The 17045-nt window shown below is 33.7% G+C and overlaps 1 protein-coding gene across 1 annotated transcript; it reads left to right on the top strand.

The window, feature by feature from the left end:
* The first annotated feature begins 1536 nt into the window (after nt 1-1536).
* LOC125824529 (double-strand break repair protein MRE11) lies at nt 1537-13290 on the top strand. The gene is made up of 23 exons (XM_049503932.1): nt 1537-1550; nt 1685-1724; nt 2674-2809; nt 4148-4305; nt 4737-4827; nt 6007-6126; nt 6203-6271; nt 6354-6449; nt 6590-6691; nt 6791-6898; nt 6985-7047; nt 7161-7232; nt 7371-7448; nt 7554-7616; nt 7730-7790; nt 8783-8865; nt 9145-9258; nt 9386-9463; nt 10283-10354; nt 10481-10743; nt 11247-11367; nt 12101-12304; nt 13010-13290. Exons 2-23 carry the CDS (start codon nt 1708-1710, stop codon nt 13040-13042), a joined length of 2202 nt encoding a protein of 733 aa, XP_049359889.1. The 5' UTR covers nt 1537-1550; nt 1685-1707; the 3' UTR covers nt 13043-13290.
* Nucleotides 13291-17045: the final 3755 nt, after the last annotated feature.

Below are 17045 nucleotides of genomic sequence, written 5' to 3'. Positions count from 1 at the left end.
ATCTTACCAATTTAGGTGTGTTTGAATACGTTCAAATACATGTATCTCAAAATACATAAGGTCTAAAATTAGGTGTAATTTGTTCTAGATTCACTTATATCCTAGTGGATTCACATGTATTTGGGATACATGAACAAATCTTTCTCGCCTTCCTCCGATCCCACTCATGTATCTCATATTTTGCTCGTGTACCTGGTGTATCAAATATGTGCATATATTGTGTATCTAGTGTGATTCATATGTATCTAGATTCTAGAGTACATAAATAAGTTTTGCTCACCTCCCTCTCATCTCGCTCCCGTTTAGATACATATGAATCAAACCAGATATATATAAAGTGTATATCTAGTGTGATTCGTGTATTTGACTTGAAAATCTGGTATGAAATTATTAAATAGTGAGATAAAAATATAATTATTTCAAACTACCGAGAGAATTGGTAAATATGACAGAGATGTTTTGTAATTAGGTAATTTCTCCTTCATAATACCTATTTGTTGGACCTGATACCAAGTCAATTGGTTAGGGGCATCTTCTGGACTACCAACCTTTCATATATCATAAATGCAGTTTCCAATATATAAAATAAAGTAATTAATTTATAATAAATATAGTCATATTTTTATTTATATATAAAATAGTCAAAAGTCATAAAAAACATATACTAACTATAGATTATGATATATTAAAAAAACTGAATATAACTTACATATACGTGAGTTATACACTGACTATATATTATGATACACTAAAAACAATGAATATAACTTAATTATACATAAAGTATACACTGATTAAACATGGAGTATCACTAACTATTCAATTTCCACCGACTCAAAACCTCCTCTAATAGGTTTCAAAATTTAGATATGAAATTCTCTTGATGTTTTAAGTTTTAATATATAATTTGCTCAAAATGATTTATATTTGCGATACAACAATAATAAGTAATGAAGAAAAGAGAGCAAGAAGAGGAAGAAAGGAAAAGAAGGGACCAAGAAGACTAGGAAAAAGAAGAAGGGAGCAAGAAGTGGAAGAAAGGTCCATAATTGAGCTTGATCCATAATTGAAAAATAATAATAATCTCAAATATATCTCATAGAAAATGTCCATATAAAAAATCTATAATTTCAAGCCACTTGTTTTTTAAATAAAAAATTAAATATTTCTAAAAACGAAATATTTGATATATTAGGTGTCCATTTAGCTACGAGTAATCTATAATTTTTTTCCATACTTCAAATCACTCACCATTTCTTTTCTTTTTTTTAAAAAAAATTCAATTTGTATTTGTCATCAAACATAATTTTTAAAATATGTATGTTTTTTTTAATAAAATAAAACTAGTATATATTTTTCTCTCTATTTATTTTGGGGCAAATATTCTTTTAAATTCCCCGCCAGGCTCCTCCCCCATTCCAACCGGTCAGTCTATCAAGAGTTGCAGCCATAGCTAAAATAGCTCCGAACTTGTCTTCCTGCAATTTTTCGAGAAAGATCATCTCTTTCTCAAATCTCAGCTCCTCAATTCCTTGTTCGAAGACATCAAAGTAAGATTTCTATTACTTCTTTGCACATTTCCTTTTACGTATCTAGGGTTTTTCTTTTTGAACTACGGCATTCATGTTTTTTCTATAGTGTTCAATTGTTTTTTAGTTTTTTTGTTTTCCTCTTGTTTCTGCAGGTTGAGAGTTCATCTTCAATCAAATGGACGATACTTCAAGGTAAAAAAAACCACACAAAAATTATGTAATGCATGTTAAGTAGTTGATACTCTTTGCGTCCCAATTTATGTTTGAATTGTGGTATTCAAACAATTTTAAGTAGTTAATACTTCCTCCGTTCCAATTTATGTGACACATTTCGGATTTTGAGATTCTAACAAGTTTAAGGAGTTAATACTTCCTCCATTCCAATTTATGTGTCACACTTTGAATCTCGAAATCTGAACTGTACCATACAAATTGGAACAAAGGGAGTAACATTTTTAGTATGTTTACAAATTGCAATGTATGAAATTAAGCATTTTATAAAAGTTATTTCAAGTTAATTTGAGCAGTTTGTTCTAGAAACGCCTGGTTTCTGAATTTATGAGATATTTTAGATTTTATTTCCCTTTGAGTTTGTAGAAATTTACTTGAGTATTTTTAGTATATCCAATGCGAGTTTACAGGAAAAAATTGGAAGGGAAAATAATATAATGCGTGTTAAGTAGTCTATAGAAATTTTTAGCATGTTCACAAATTGGAACATATGAAATTAAGAAATTTCTGAAAGTAATTTCTAGTTGAATCGATCAGTTTGTTATACAAAATGCCTGGTTTCTGAATTTATGAGATATTTTAGATTTGTTTCCCCTTGAATTTATAGAAATTTACTTGAGTTTTTTTAGTATATGCAATGTGATTTTTATAGGAAAAATTGGAAGGGAAAATAATATAATGCATGTTAAGTAATCTGTAGAAATTTTAGTATGTTCATAGTGGAATATATGAAATTAAGCATGTTCTAAAAGTTATTTTAAGTTGAATTGATCAGTGTGTTCTTCAAATTGCCTGGTTTATGTGTTTATGAAATCCTTAGATTTGTTTCCCTTTGAATTTGCAGAAATTTACTTGAGTTTTTTTTACTAGATTTAATGTGAATTTGAAACAAAATGGAAAATTTCTCCAGGGATGAGGGGAGCAACACCATTAGGATCCTGGTTGCTACAGACTGTCACTTGGGCTATATGGAGAAGGATGAAGTACGTAGGCATGATTCATTTCAGGCATTTGAAGAGATATGTTCAATCGCGGAGAAAAAACAGGCAAAAATGATTTCTCTTCTCCACTTGGTTTGGCAAATTGCTTTTATCTATTGGCGGAGTTAACATCCCACTCCCTTGTCATTTGTTTCGATATTTTGTGACAATTATCTATGGTCTGTTTACCAAAAATGGGCGAAACTAAGTATAAAATTTTGTTGGAATCTAGTGAATACTTGAGAGGATTTGTTTCTTCCCATGAGTTGTTGTTCCAGAGAAACATGAAAGCATGCAAGTCAGACCAGTAGGATAACTTGGAACGGCAGGTGCTTTCATGATTTTGTCTCTTCATCTTTCCCAATTCCCATACTCGAGATTTTTATTTTTTTTTGAGAATGGTAACTTGAGTATTAAAGAAAAAAGGCACTAGGATAGTGCCAAAATCATAAATACAGAGTCAGAGAGAAAGGACAGCAGATCCAACTATGAAATCCTAACAGTTACAGAGCGCCTATCAGATCTACTAAGGATACTGCCTCCTCTACAAAACGTTCTTTACACCAAAAATGAAAAAGAAGAGAGCACTTCATCTTAAAATTCTGTTATGAGCTACTTCTTCCTTCAAAAATTCTTAAATTTCTTTCTCTCCAAACTGTCCACCATATACTAGTAGGAACGGATCTCCACCATTTCTTCTGTCTGACTACACCCCCCATTGCCAGTGATCTGCCATACTCGAGAAATGAAACTTATCGATCAAACCGATAAAGGGAAATGTAGAATCACTAATGCTTTTCAATTCCATTTTTTCATTGTATTGTTCCCCTTGTGATATTCAAAGTATTTTGGTGTCATGAGTGAAGCCCACTTTGTGCTTTTTCAAGGGCAGGTGAGATCGTGTTGGTTGTTTCTGATTGCAATGATGAGTGGTGGAGATAAGATGGGGGCATGCTGTAATAAGTGATTGTTTATAGAGGTCGAGGCATTGGATGGTGGCTAAAATTGGCTGTGGTTAAGTGACAGTTGTGGGAAACAAGCGACTGTGATCTATCGCTGAGAATAGTTTCCAGGAGCAGTATGAGGCAAGCGATGGTGATTGGAGGAAGTAGGAGAAAATGACTTGTCCTTGAAAGACCTAAAAACCATTGCATGTTCTGGTGTATTGTCTTTCCTAGTTGGAGAATGTTTGCCTTAAGTTTAGACAACTAAAGACATGAATTTTTGGAAAACGGTTTTCTAAAAAATAACCTGCGTCTTGCCTGTAGATTATGTTATATTGTACATAGATTAGTGGTAGTGTCTACATTGAAAAATAGTTTATCTCTATATTCAAATTTCATCTGTCAGTTATTATGTACACATGTATTCGTATCACTTAAATTGATTTTACTTTGGCTCTAGGTGGACTTTGTGCTTCTCGGTGGTGATCTGTTTCATGAGAATAAGCCATCCAGGGCAACACTGGTAAAAGCCATTGAGATTCTTCGCCGCTATTGTCTCAATGATCGACCGGTGCAATTCCAAGTTGTTAGTGACCAGACAGTGAACTTTGCTAACCTGTAATAACCATTTATCTGAACTCTGCTAACTTGTTGTCGCTATTCTTTCTGTATTGTCAATTTGTCATGCTTTACCTCTTTTTCTTCATTTCTTTTTGTTATTTTCATTGATAAGTATGAAAACTACTTATATGCTTTGTTGTGGAAAAGTAATTGAAGCTTTTGAAACAATAATCTTATGCTCGACTTGCTCCTCTTTTTCTATGTTCTATCAGGGGATTTTCCTGTAAAGTAGTTTATCTCAAATTCTTCTTCGTTTTCTTCTTTCATCCTTTGCTCCCCCTTTTCTATGCTCTATCTGAAGATTCTCCTGCAAAGTTATCTGAAGTTGTGATTACATTTAATGCTCCTTTAAGTTACTTTATGTTTACTTCTTTGTTAGCATAATATTTCTCTTCTTCTCTTTTTAATCTTTTGTGGGTCTTATTCAGATTTGGTCATGTAAATTATGAAGATCCTCACTTTAATGTGGGGTTGCCTGTTTTCAGCATTCATGGCAATCATGATGATCCAGCTGGTGTGGTATGAACCCATGAAAGTTTATTTACTTTTTCTTTTCATGGAACAGCAGGATGGACTATTTGTGATCATACCTTTGCCTGTTGGTGTGCAATGTTATCTTCTTAAAAATTAATTATGAAATAGCAAATCAACTTTGCTCCGAAGATGGCTTGCAGTTATTCATCCTCCTTTGCAGGGAATTAATGTATAGCTGAAAAGCTAGATGCTAATTTTGTTAAAATACTAATGAGAATGTACAAAAAACAACAAGAAACAATAACTACAGAAATATAATTTGTTGTTTTCGTCTAAGAATGCTATCTGTTCATGCATTTAAGGTGGACAATATTGGGCTTCAGCTACTCCTGTTGCAGAAAATGAATTTGTTGAAATGTTAAGATGGAAATAACTGGGGTCCTTGAAAGTTACTCACGAGTTGCTTATGTGTAATAATTCATCATTGTGAATGGCAAACCTTATTCTTTTCAATCTCTAATTTCATATGGGTGCTTTAGATTTTACAAGTTTTCTCTCAGACGAATTTGGGTTATGCTCCCTAGGGTGTGGTTTGGATGCTTGCTATAACACCGCCTCACATATTGATTGTGCGAGAACAAGTATGCCTCATTTCCAAACAAGTTGGGGATTGCTTTATCAATCCTGACTGGCCATGTTTTACCCTTTTTGTAGTTCATAATTGAATGTCATTAGGTTGTGTTACCATTTTAAAAACAAAATTAAAAAAATGAATGTCATTATGAAAATTGTTAAGGCTTAAAAGAAAAACTTTAATTGGATATGGAGAAGTGATGGTAAGTCCAAGGAAGTATCAAAGTGAGCCTTCATGACTGTCTTATAGAATATTCACTGAAGATCCTTGTTTAGGAAGTTTAACATTGTTTTGGAATGGAATAAAAAGGGAAGATGGATATCCGATTTTGCAGGGAAGGTTTACATTGATTATTTTAAGATCCAACTTGTCTGCGTCTTTGTTCTAATGAACTCAAACAACTCTTACTTTGTTGTTTCCAGATAAAGCTAATGTTTAGGTGGATACCAGCGTTATTTCTGGACTAGCATTTAGAAATTATTCTTATGGATCAGCTATCCAGAAAACTTAATCGGAGAAGTTGAATACCAACTTACCATTTTCTTTCTTACGTGCTGATCTGGAGTTACTATTGTCCACCTATGTTACAGGACAACCTATCTGCAGTTGACATCCTTTCGGCATGCAATCTTGTCAACTATTTTGGTAAAATGGATCTCGGTGGTTCTGGTGTTGGACAGATCGCTCTGCACCCTATTCTTATCAGGAAGGTCTGCTTGTGGATATCTTCAATAAGAGGCTTCTGAGTTTGAAGCATGGATTTATATCTCACTACATATTTTGCAGGGTTTAACATCAGTTGCTCTTTATGGTCTTGGGAATATCAGAGATGAACGGTTGAATAGAATGTTTCAAGTATAAATTCTCGTTCTTTTTCAGATCTGGCTGGCTGCTTGACAAGAACAGATTTTAATTGTGTTTCTTTTTGTACTTGAAGACACCACATGCTGTGCAATGGATACGACCTGAGGCTCGGGAAGGGTGTCAAGTATCAGACTGGTTCAACATTTTGGTACTTCACCAAAATAGGTTGGTTTAGACTTTAGATACTGATGATAATAGTTGAAGATCTCTTAACTTAACCTATTTAAGATCTGTGCTAAGATTTAGTAGAACGATTGACAATTTTGTTCGAGCAATAATGTTCTTCTGTTTTCTCGCCACATTCTCCAGAGTAAAGACAAATCCAAAAATGCAATAAATGAGCATTTCCTGCCTCGGTTTCTGGATTTTATTGTGTGGGGTCACGAACATGAATGTTTAGTGGATCCTCAGGTGCTAGTAATTTTGAAGCTTCTTGATTTCTGTACTCGCTCTTTCAATTACCTCCCCTTCTTGTGAAGTAGGTTTCAGTTGAAGCTTCCCTTATTACAGGAGGTTCCAGGTATGGGTTTTCACATTACTCAGCCAGGTTCATCTGTTGCGACATCACTGATTGAGGGCGAATCAAAACAAAAACATGTACTTTTATTAGAAATTAAGGTTGTACTTCACGAATTCCATCTTTAACTCTTATTCCTGTGCTATTCATGCTTTTATATTTGAGTAATAGTTTCTACTTTACTTAGGGAAATCAATATCGTCCAACAAAGATACCTCTGAACTCAGTGCGTCCTTTTGAATATACTGAGGTAGCTTCTTTTATCCACCGGTTCCTCTATACTGAGGTAGCTTCCTTTTGTAACTACATCCCTACACAAAGGATTTATTTCAAATTCCTTTTTTGCTATGGTGCATGGTTCAGGTTGTGCTGAAGGATGAACCTGATATTGATCCTAATGATCACAGTTCGATTCTTGAACATTTGGATAAAGTAGTATGTATTGTCCTCCTTTTTTCATCTTTTTTATTTGTTCAGGATATGATAAACCTTTTGTAGGCTTGTTATCTTCTGTTCTTATAATTGAGAAGTTTATGACCGTTATTGCATTTTAACCACTCCTGATTGTGATAGGTCAAAAAGTTGATAGAAAGATCTAGTCAAAAGGCTAATAATGGATCTGTTGTAAAGCTCCCTTTAGTTCGAGTAAAGGTGGGTTTCTTATGTGATGTGTTTCACTTTTTATTCATTGCCCTTCTCCCTTTTTTAAATTTTAGTGCCAAATTCATGTTCCTTTGTGGATGACTAATCTGACAGGTAGACTACTCTGGGTTTATGACTATAAATCCTCAAAGGTTCGGACAAAAATATGTGGGGAAGGTACTTTCTTACACTTATCCCTAGATCACGATTCTAATCGCTATTTACAAATCCTGGCGTTCCTCTATAGAGATGCATGCAAAACTTTTGTTATGACGCTTTCAAATTTATAGGTTGCCAATCCACAGGATATTCTCATATTCTCAAAATCTTCAAAAAAGTTTGGCAAGGAAGGTAATTTAAAGTTTTCTTGGGTGTGAAGAATCTATTTACATTTGTTCGCCATGCAAGTTTGGGCCACCAATCTCCGCTTTTCCATGGCTTTCCATTGATGACTGTATTTTGTGTTTCACAATTTAATGGCTTAATTCTGGCTAAGTGACCATATGATCATTTTGTTGGTGCAATCTAATTGTTGTCCATAACTTGAACAAATCTTATTTATTTATATCATGGAGACTCTGCACATCCTGAGCTTGATACTTTATTAACATTTGCTCTACTGAAACTGGATCTCAAGTTATCCATCTTAGACTCATAACTCCTAAGATAATCTCCAATTTGTCAAGAAGGAAATTTGTATCATCTATATACTTTTGAAACATAAAATGTCCCACTTGGGTTGGTTTGTAAGTGCATCAAATGGGGTTTAAATTTAAAAGGTCTTGGTTTACTCCATCAATTACATTAAGGTTTTCAGTTGGATGCTGAAATTCTTCACAACAAAAAAGATTATATGGGCCGTCATAAGTTTCTACATTCAATTTCCTGCCCTAGATTGTTAGAGAACAAACAGTATCTTGCAGTTTGAATGTTCCCCCTTGCTTAATATTAAACAATAGATATTTCAGCTTTTGTATCAGTGTTCATTCCAAGTTGAACAGGAACATTTACACTTCCAAGTTTTGTATCAGTGCTTATTCCAAGTTGAAATGGAACATTTCATTTTGTCCATAGGAGTTTTACAATTCATCTACAAGACTAGTATAGAGTATCTTATAGTTGCTCAAAATACTTTTACCATTCCGGGCTTTCTAAATTTTTAGACCATCTGTAATGCAGATACATGGTACTTGCAGTGCTAAAAGATAATTCATCCATCATTTGGATACCTTGATTCTCCTTGTCCAAGCTTCAGATTTTTGATTCTTTTGTGTTTAATAATATGGTAAACTACAGTATTTTTCATTACCCCATTTCTATGAACATTTCCTAATTTCTTGTAGCTAAATTTGATGATTCTGAGCGGCTTCGCCCTGAAGAATTGAATCAGCAAAACATTGAAGCTTTAGTTGCTGAGAGCAATTTGGTGGGTATCAAGTCAAGTTTGAAAACTTCTCATTTCAATGTCCTTAATCACCTATTAAGTAGTTCAGTGTTTGGGTTTTCATTATCTTATATCCAAAACAGAAGCATATATTGTTCTTATTTTTTGAGTTCACAAAAGTTTTCTTTGGAAAATCAAGCCCCCCAATCTCCGGGGTTCTATTCCATCACATCAAAGCATTTTGATGCTGAGAACAGCACATCAAAGTCCTCATTAGTTGTCAATATTTTGGAGCTATCTAATAATGACTTTATGCTGCAGAAAATGGAGGTACTTCCAGTGAGCGATCTGGACATTGCCCTGCACAATTTTGTTAACAAGGATGAGAAAATGGCTTTTTATTCTTGTGTACAATACAACCTTGAGGAAACTCGAGTAAGTATGTCAGTTTCTTATGTGGTAGTCACTATAATCAGGGATATTGCTACATTCCATTTTTCTTCTGAACCTACGTATTGTTACTTTAAATTTGTGATACTAAGGTTGAAACATTTCTTAACAGAGCAAAATAGCTCGTGATTCAGATCCGGTGAAATTCGAAGAATATGATATAATTTTAAAAGTTGGAGAGTGCTTAGAGGTACGAATTTTTAACTCTTTCACTGTGAGACTATATGTACTACTTTTGTTGTGGTGGGGACAAATACTTCTTCTTTTAACGGTGGTGTTTAAGCCAAGTTGCGTGCACCTCGACTATTTCAGCCGATACCTGCTATCTTCCACCAGTACAAATATGAGTAACTCTGCCCATAAGGCCATATAAGAAGAAAGCACCTAGTTTTTTTATCTTTGTTGGGATGTGAACCCTGGTCTCCCAGGCTTGGACCCCCACACTTCATGGAGCACTAGGACAAACCCTTGGTTGCATGGTGGGGACATATACTTTCAACTCAATGACAACATAACCAGTGTGATCTCGTAGGTGTGGTTAGCCTTTTTTCATATGGGAAGGGATAGGTTGGGCACCCGTTCACTATCTTAAAAGGGGGGATAGTGCAGTCCAGGTCAACACATAGAAAGATGGCTTTCAAGTTGGTCCTTAAGGTCCATTCATGATTGTTCACTACACAGTTCAGAGTGACACAAAAATTTGCACATGCTTGGTCACTTTGAGTCATCTCAACTGTACATGTGTTGCTAGTTAAAATTTGGCCAAAGATGGAATGCATCGGTCTTGGGATGATGATTAGAGCTGTACTCTATTTGCTTGGAATTGGACAGATGGAGAAGTTCTTCCAAACATTCTATGACTGCGATTCACTATTTTGCATAATTTTACATATTGATATCTATTGTTCTTCATTGTACTTATCATTGTGGGCTTCTCCTGGGCTTGTAAATTGCACAATATCATTACTGGTATCTAATGTTCTGATATGTCATTACATGGCATGTGTAGGAACGCGTCAAACAAAGAACTGAAAGAAATAAAGATGATCAACCTTTCTCCTTTAGTGGACAGTCTTTGGAGGTATTCCTTGTATTTTTTTAGCTAAGGATGATCTTATAGAGTCAATCTCCATTTTTATTTTGTCCAAACACATAAAATCCAAGGCATCTGATCCATAATGTTTAAGGACATTGTATTGGTTCTCAGGATATTAGAGGCAAAAGTACTGGAGTAGGATCTGCAGTTTCATTCAGTGATGATGAGGATGCCTCTATGCTCTCCGCCTCAAAGTCTACTGCTGGAAAAGGAAAGAAAGAGTCATCTCAATCTTTTAGATCCTCTCGTGAAGCTTCTGAAGTTGGCAAGACCTCTTCAAGGGGAAGGGGTAGGGGTAGAGGCAGAGGAAGGGCTTCCAATAGCTTGAAGCAGACAACCCTTGATGCATCTCTGGGATTCCGTCAGTCACAGAGGTTTGTCCTAGATTCCTAGAAGTCATGCTCCAGTTTAACGTATTTTTGTTCTGTTATAGTCTTCTTTACATATATTCCAATTTACCTATAGTTTTTTCACATGCAGAGGTTTTTGCTTTGGGTTGTGCTTGTATCTTACTTTCTTTTGCATCGAAAGGTTTCCTATGTGGCTTGTTGCTGTTGTAAGCATCAAATATTGTGAAGTTTCATTATGTCTAAATTCTCTGCTGCTTTTCTTAAATAAGCAAATAGACAACACTGATTTTGCTTTGATCAGTGCAAATACGCAATTATGGTTACTACTTATGAAAGTTTTGGTGTTTTAACATTTTGGTGTTTTATTATGTTTTATTTTTCAATTCCTACATAAACTTAAACTTTCATCAATAATTTACTAACAGTTTGCATCTACTTTAGAATTTGCTATAATTTTAGGTAATGTAACCATTGTTTGCAGTTACTCCATGTCGTAGAAGTCCTTTACATAGAGTTTGTTGTTGCAGATCTGCATCAATTGCCGCATCTGCGTCAGTGCGAAGTATTGCCGCAGATGATGAGAATGTGGAATCTCCTTCAAGTGATGAAGATGCCAAACAGGACACTAATGTTATTGACGAAAGCTCAGTATGCCCTATCTTCCTTATTGTGTACATTTCTTGCCCAAGCACTTCCCTTCCTGGTCTAGAACGCTGTGTTAGAGAAGGGAAAAAAGAATATTGGAAACAAGTAAAGGCATTTAGCTTGCACACAAATTAATTACAGTCTTATGTGAGCATTATTTGCATTTTGTACAATCAACGGCAGCATTCCTCACACTGCCTACAAATGGAAAGCAAAAGACTGGAAGCGTTAGAAATGGCAATAAAAAACCTTAGCATGAGTTGATGACTACTAAATTCCACCTCTCCTTTCGTAGCCTGAGAATTGAAGTTAGAAATTGCCAATGTGAATAAAAGAACTTAAATTCGAGTAAGAAGGAAGACAATGGATGTCTGTTCTATTTACTGATGATCTGTGCAGACTCTGACTCAATCTTAGTCCACATTTTCACACTTATCTGTGGTGCTTCTCAGCCGCCTATTATTTGATGATCACTTTTGCATTGAGAGTTAGGAATTAGGAGTTCCAGTTGCTTGTTACTATTGATGAATGTAATATTGGCCAGTGCTGTAACAGAAAACATCACCACTTCAGTTTGAATCTATTTTCCCCTGTGAAATTTTCTTGGATGTGTGCATGCAAATTGCAAAAACTGGTTGGTGAAAAGTTTTTCTTAGACATGTCATAATTTTCTGTCTCACTTCCTCCTGCTGTATGCTACATAATTGCGCCTTTATGTGCTGTCTCCTGTTGCTAGGATGATGATAAGACAGTTCAGGCCAAAGGACGCAAAAGGGCTGCTCCAAGGGGAAGGGGTAGAGGTTCAGCAACAGCGGCTAAAAGGGGAAGAAAACCAGATAGCTCCTCATCTTCACTTCAAAGGATGCTCATGGATGTTAATATAGATGACGATGATGATGATGACGACATGACAAAGAAAGAGAAAAGACCTCAACCACGGGTAAGTGATGTATTAGAAATTATATTTGGATTGAATCATATAGATGCTTTAAAGGCAATGCTTATTGTTAGAATAGGAATAGGTTTATACAATCCTATTAGAATAGGAATATGTTTATACAATTCTGTTAGAATAGGAATAGGTTTATACAATTCTATTAGAATAGGAATAGTAATAGAAATAGAAATAGAAATAGGAATACTAAATAGTATCCTACTTGGTAAAGGATTGTATTCTAGGGTCTATAAATAGGGTCTCAATGTAATAATGTACACAACAACAATTCAATAATATCCTTTTCCTATATTTCTCACACTTATAATATGACAAATAAAATTTGAAACTTATTTCTTCTCCATGAAATATGTTATCACATTGAAGTTGAATTTTGCTCTTTGCTTCTTCTTGAGTGTACTTATAATTATGCTGCCTTCTTTATAGTTATGTCTTTTTAATTATCTTAGTGAGAAACTCGGTCAAGAATATGCTGCTTGAGTCTATCTTATCTTTCTGCATGATTACCTGAATATCTTTATGCAATCTAATAAATTTTAGTGGCTCATTTTTGAAGAAATAAATTTTAAACTATGTTATTGGAGAATTAATTAGTGATCAAAGTAAATTAAGATTTCATACTCTTGCTGTTTTCTTCCTTCTGAGTTCTGAGGTAAAGGAGAATTAATGCATAACTAATGTTCTTTGCAGGCAACTAGGAATTATGGTGCTTTAAGGAGGTGACCGTAACTGGAACTTCTGATACCATTTGTTCCATTCAGGGATGTTGATTATGATGACCAAATTTGCGTAGTGAGTTGTAAATACACTAGTAAGTTACAGAGTGTTTTCGGTTTCAATTGCAGTGGTTTTTTGTATTTGTCATTGTTGATATGCGGAGAGTAGGTCTCGTTTCTTTGAAGTATACATTGATATACCGATGGCTTCAAAATGTAATCCAATTTTGGACATCCATTTGCTTTAATGAACAACGACATGGTTATGTTTCTTCTTGTGCGGTATGTAGAAGAACCTTCTTTACGTTCACGATTAACTCATACTTCAAAAGTAATAATGTTACTATGAACTGTGATGAGTTTTGCAGATGTGTTGAATGTATCTGAGACATAAAACAGCTGCATTTTGAACACATTAGAAGCTTCAATGCTGGTACTACAAAACATCATATGGAAGATCAAATGACCACAGTAATGAGGCTTGGGAGAAATATATCAAATTATTCCTTAAACATATATCTAAAAACTTATTTCTTTGACTATAGTATTCAATTTTATCTCAGTACGTAGACTACTGATATGATGATCTTGTGAGTAGTTTGAAAAAGAGATACAAAAATAGAGAAAACATAACATATAATTGGATAACCATTACATAACATTCAGAAAACAAGGAGTAGTAATAATAGCTAAATAATGCGATAACTAAAGCAAACTTAGTACAAGAAACTATGAAAATAATGCTACTACTGGTATGAACAAAGAAACAACTACGCAACAACATTTAATTATCTACTAACATTATATTCTAGCCCACGACCTTTATATCCTTCGATAAAATGTTATTGAAGTGCTGAAACTCAGTAACGTGAGCTTATAACCCAAGTGTGGGGGCAAAGATGTAATTGTCCAAAGTCTGTTCAAGGTTTGGCTTTAATCAAACGTTGTACTTTGAAGTAGGTCAAAAGAAAACTCTCATATATTGAGAAACACAATATTTATTGGGGTTTGACCGGTCAACCGTGATCATGGTAGTTTAATACGGTGTATGACATAATTTGGCTTAACAGAGCAAATTCCGTGTGGATACGTACTTGTTTGATCAAGCTATCGACCTTGTCTTAATTTGGACATTTACATCTTTTTTTCAAATATATATTTACATATTTTTTTCGTATTGGCCGGCGGTATGATTTTATGTGCTATCAGTCCATTTATTGATTTTCGATTTTTTAATGTGTTTAACTAATAATCAAATCAATAAAATATTTTTTGTCGATTTTGGTTAGGTTCAGTTTTTTATTTAACCAATAAAAAACTGTTGATGAAATAAATATATGATTTTTTTAACTATTTGGCACGATAGGATAATAATGTACGAAACTTTACACAATGCTCGTAAAATAAAAAAAATAACTGATATGAAAAGAAATATATAAGTGTAATACAAATAAAAGAATATATGACAATAATGTGAATTGAAAGCTAAAGGATAATAGTAGCAATTAGTAAGGTACTGATATTAATATTTAATATTTATTTAAAAGAAAAAAGTAGTAAATTATTACTATCTTTATGAGGTATTGAGTATATAGTAAAAAATCAAAGCCAAAGATCATTCGATAATCTTTTCATATAAAATTATTAAAAGCCAAATTGATACAATATTACATGACATATACGACTTCTTTAATTAAGCTGTCAATCTTATTTTAATTTGGGTCTTTGCATTTTTTTTCAAGATATCATTTATTGACTTAATAGACTAATTATAACAAATATATATACTTGATTGATGAAACCATCGACCTTATTTTGGTTTGGATCTTTACATTTTCAAAAATATTGTATACTCCATATGATCCAAATTAAAGCAACTTTTGGTCCCCCTTGTCTCTCATTAGAAATTTAGAATTTATCCCATCGATATTATACATTGTGCTAAGTAGGAGTAATTGGTGTAAATATGAAAAAGTTTAAAAATAAAACGAATTAAAAAAAAATAAAATTAAAAAATCAAACAAACAACTTAATAAATTAAATTGAATATCATATTAATATTCAATACATTCAAATGGTAAAAGAAAGTAAAGAAAGCAAAGATGGTTTAGGGAATAGGTATATAGGTAAATTTTTTAGGGAATAGGTAAGAAGTTAGATTGAACTTTTAAACTTCACATTTTTTGAAAGAGGTCCAATCAAAATTAAATTCATTTTCTTTTTACCGTTGAGTGAAGGTGAGGTGAAAATAATACGAATAAACCTTTAACCAAAAATAATTATTATATACAAATAAACGGGTCTTAAACTGCACTATAAAAAAATATACTCCTATTTTAATTTAAAAAATACCTAATTTAATTTAACAATTTCTTTTTGTTTTCTATCAGTGTCTAAAGTCCGTATAGGAGCTCCAATTAAATTTAGATAGAGCAATGCAAAACTTATTCGGTGCGGCGCTTCCAACATGATTTTCTCTATGTCCTAGACCGAATCCGAGATCACTGGTTAGTGAAATAATCGTTGCACCACAACCCATGTTGATAAAATATATGAGAAAAAATGGAGATGCGGGGGGGGGGGGGGGGTGGACACTTTTTAATTTTATGATATTAAATTAAATTTATAATGTCAAACTAGTTAAAAAAGTCTGTGCAAGTACGGATCTAATATATATTACTTTATTTGTTTTAATTTATGTGGCAAAGATGAAATAAAGAAAGTCTACCAAATTTTTATGTGATTTTTAGATACTTTAAAGGGTCGTTTGGTGTGAGAGATAAGAATAAATAGTCATGGGATTAAATTTTGGTTTCTTGTTTGGTTGCCATGTTTAGGATAACTTATCCCACCATTTAAACCATAGTGGTGGGATAAGTTATCCCATATACATGGTGAGTTAAGTTATCACAGAATAACTAATCTCAGGATAAGTTATCCTAGAATAACTTGTTCCCAAGCAAACAAGATGTTTATTCTTATACTTTGTCATACTTTTAATGTAATTTTAAAAAATATATATGTCACTTCTTTTGTTACCATTGATGGGACAAATATAAAGTTTTGAAGGTCAAATAAATTTTTAATATATTTTTAAAAATATTTTAAGTCGTTAAATTTTAAGTATTTTAAATTATTAATTATATGATTTATAATACTTCTAAAGTAATTTTCAAGTGATGTATATTATTGCCTGTCTCAACCAAAATTTCAATATTTTAAAAAAAGATTGAGTTGTTAATTATTATAATTTATGATAATTTTAACTTAATTGTCAAATAATACTGTTACTCATTTTATCTCAATTTATATAGCACACGTGAAATTGACAAGTAAAACAAAAATTTTACTATGTTTTCTGAATATCATAAATTATTTATTATTGTGACCTATAATATATATTACTTTCACGGTTTCAATTTATATAACAAAAATAAAATTTTGAAATTTAGATTTTTAATATATATTTCTAAATATCGTATTCAGCTTCTCTCCTCGTTCCGCCCTTCCTATTGGGTAGCAGCCTTCGGGCTTTGCCTGCCCTTTCTAATAAAAAATTCCGGCTCGGCCCGGGAAAGCGCTGGCAACAACTGAAAGGAAGGGGTCCATGTAGCTGTTGTGTCCGCCCCCTTCTTAGTCAATGGGGCACAACAGGTTCGGCATCTACTACAAAAGGTTCTGCAACGAAAAAAAAAAGGGAGCAGATTTGACTCTCAAAGAGAAGCGCTTTTGCTACTGAGAAAGCGAACGGTCAGCGCGAAGGTTCAAGACTTAGACGAGCGTTAGCGAAGCTAGATTCTCATAGCGAGGCGCTTCGAGTTAGCGAGGCGCTTCGAGTTAGCGAAGGTTGTAGTAGCGCTGAAGCCCTATGTGCTATAATGCTGAGCCAAGGACGCTCCGCCTTCTCTATAGAAGCAGTCAACTGAGTTCTGAACGAACAAAGCTGATCAAAAAATGTGGTGTACTTTTTATCAATTGGAAGGGTAAGGATCGGCTGGATGCCTTGGAGG

The sequence above is a fragment of the Solanum verrucosum genome, unplaced genomic scaffold (assembly GCF_900185275.1).
Source record: "Solanum verrucosum unplaced genomic scaffold, falcon-dt-bn FXZP01000125.1, whole genome shotgun sequence".
NCBI classification, from domain to species: domain Eukaryota; kingdom Viridiplantae; phylum Streptophyta; class Magnoliopsida; order Solanales; family Solanaceae; genus Solanum; species Solanum verrucosum.
The sequence above is the reverse complement of the archived record's forward strand: the minus strand, read 5'-3'. Positions and strand labels throughout refer to the sequence as shown.

Excerpts from the sequence above, each read along its gene's own strand:
- LOC125824529 (XM_049503932.1), top strand. Across the intron at positions 6,692-6,790 it reads AATGTTTAGTGGATCCTCAG|GAGGTTCCAGGTATGGGTTT; the intron begins GTGCTAGTAATT and ends CCCTTATTACAG. Across the intron at positions 6,899-6,984 it reads TACTTTTATTAGAAATTAAG|GGAAATCAATATCGTCCAAC; the intron begins GTTGTACTTCAC and ends TACTTTACTTAG.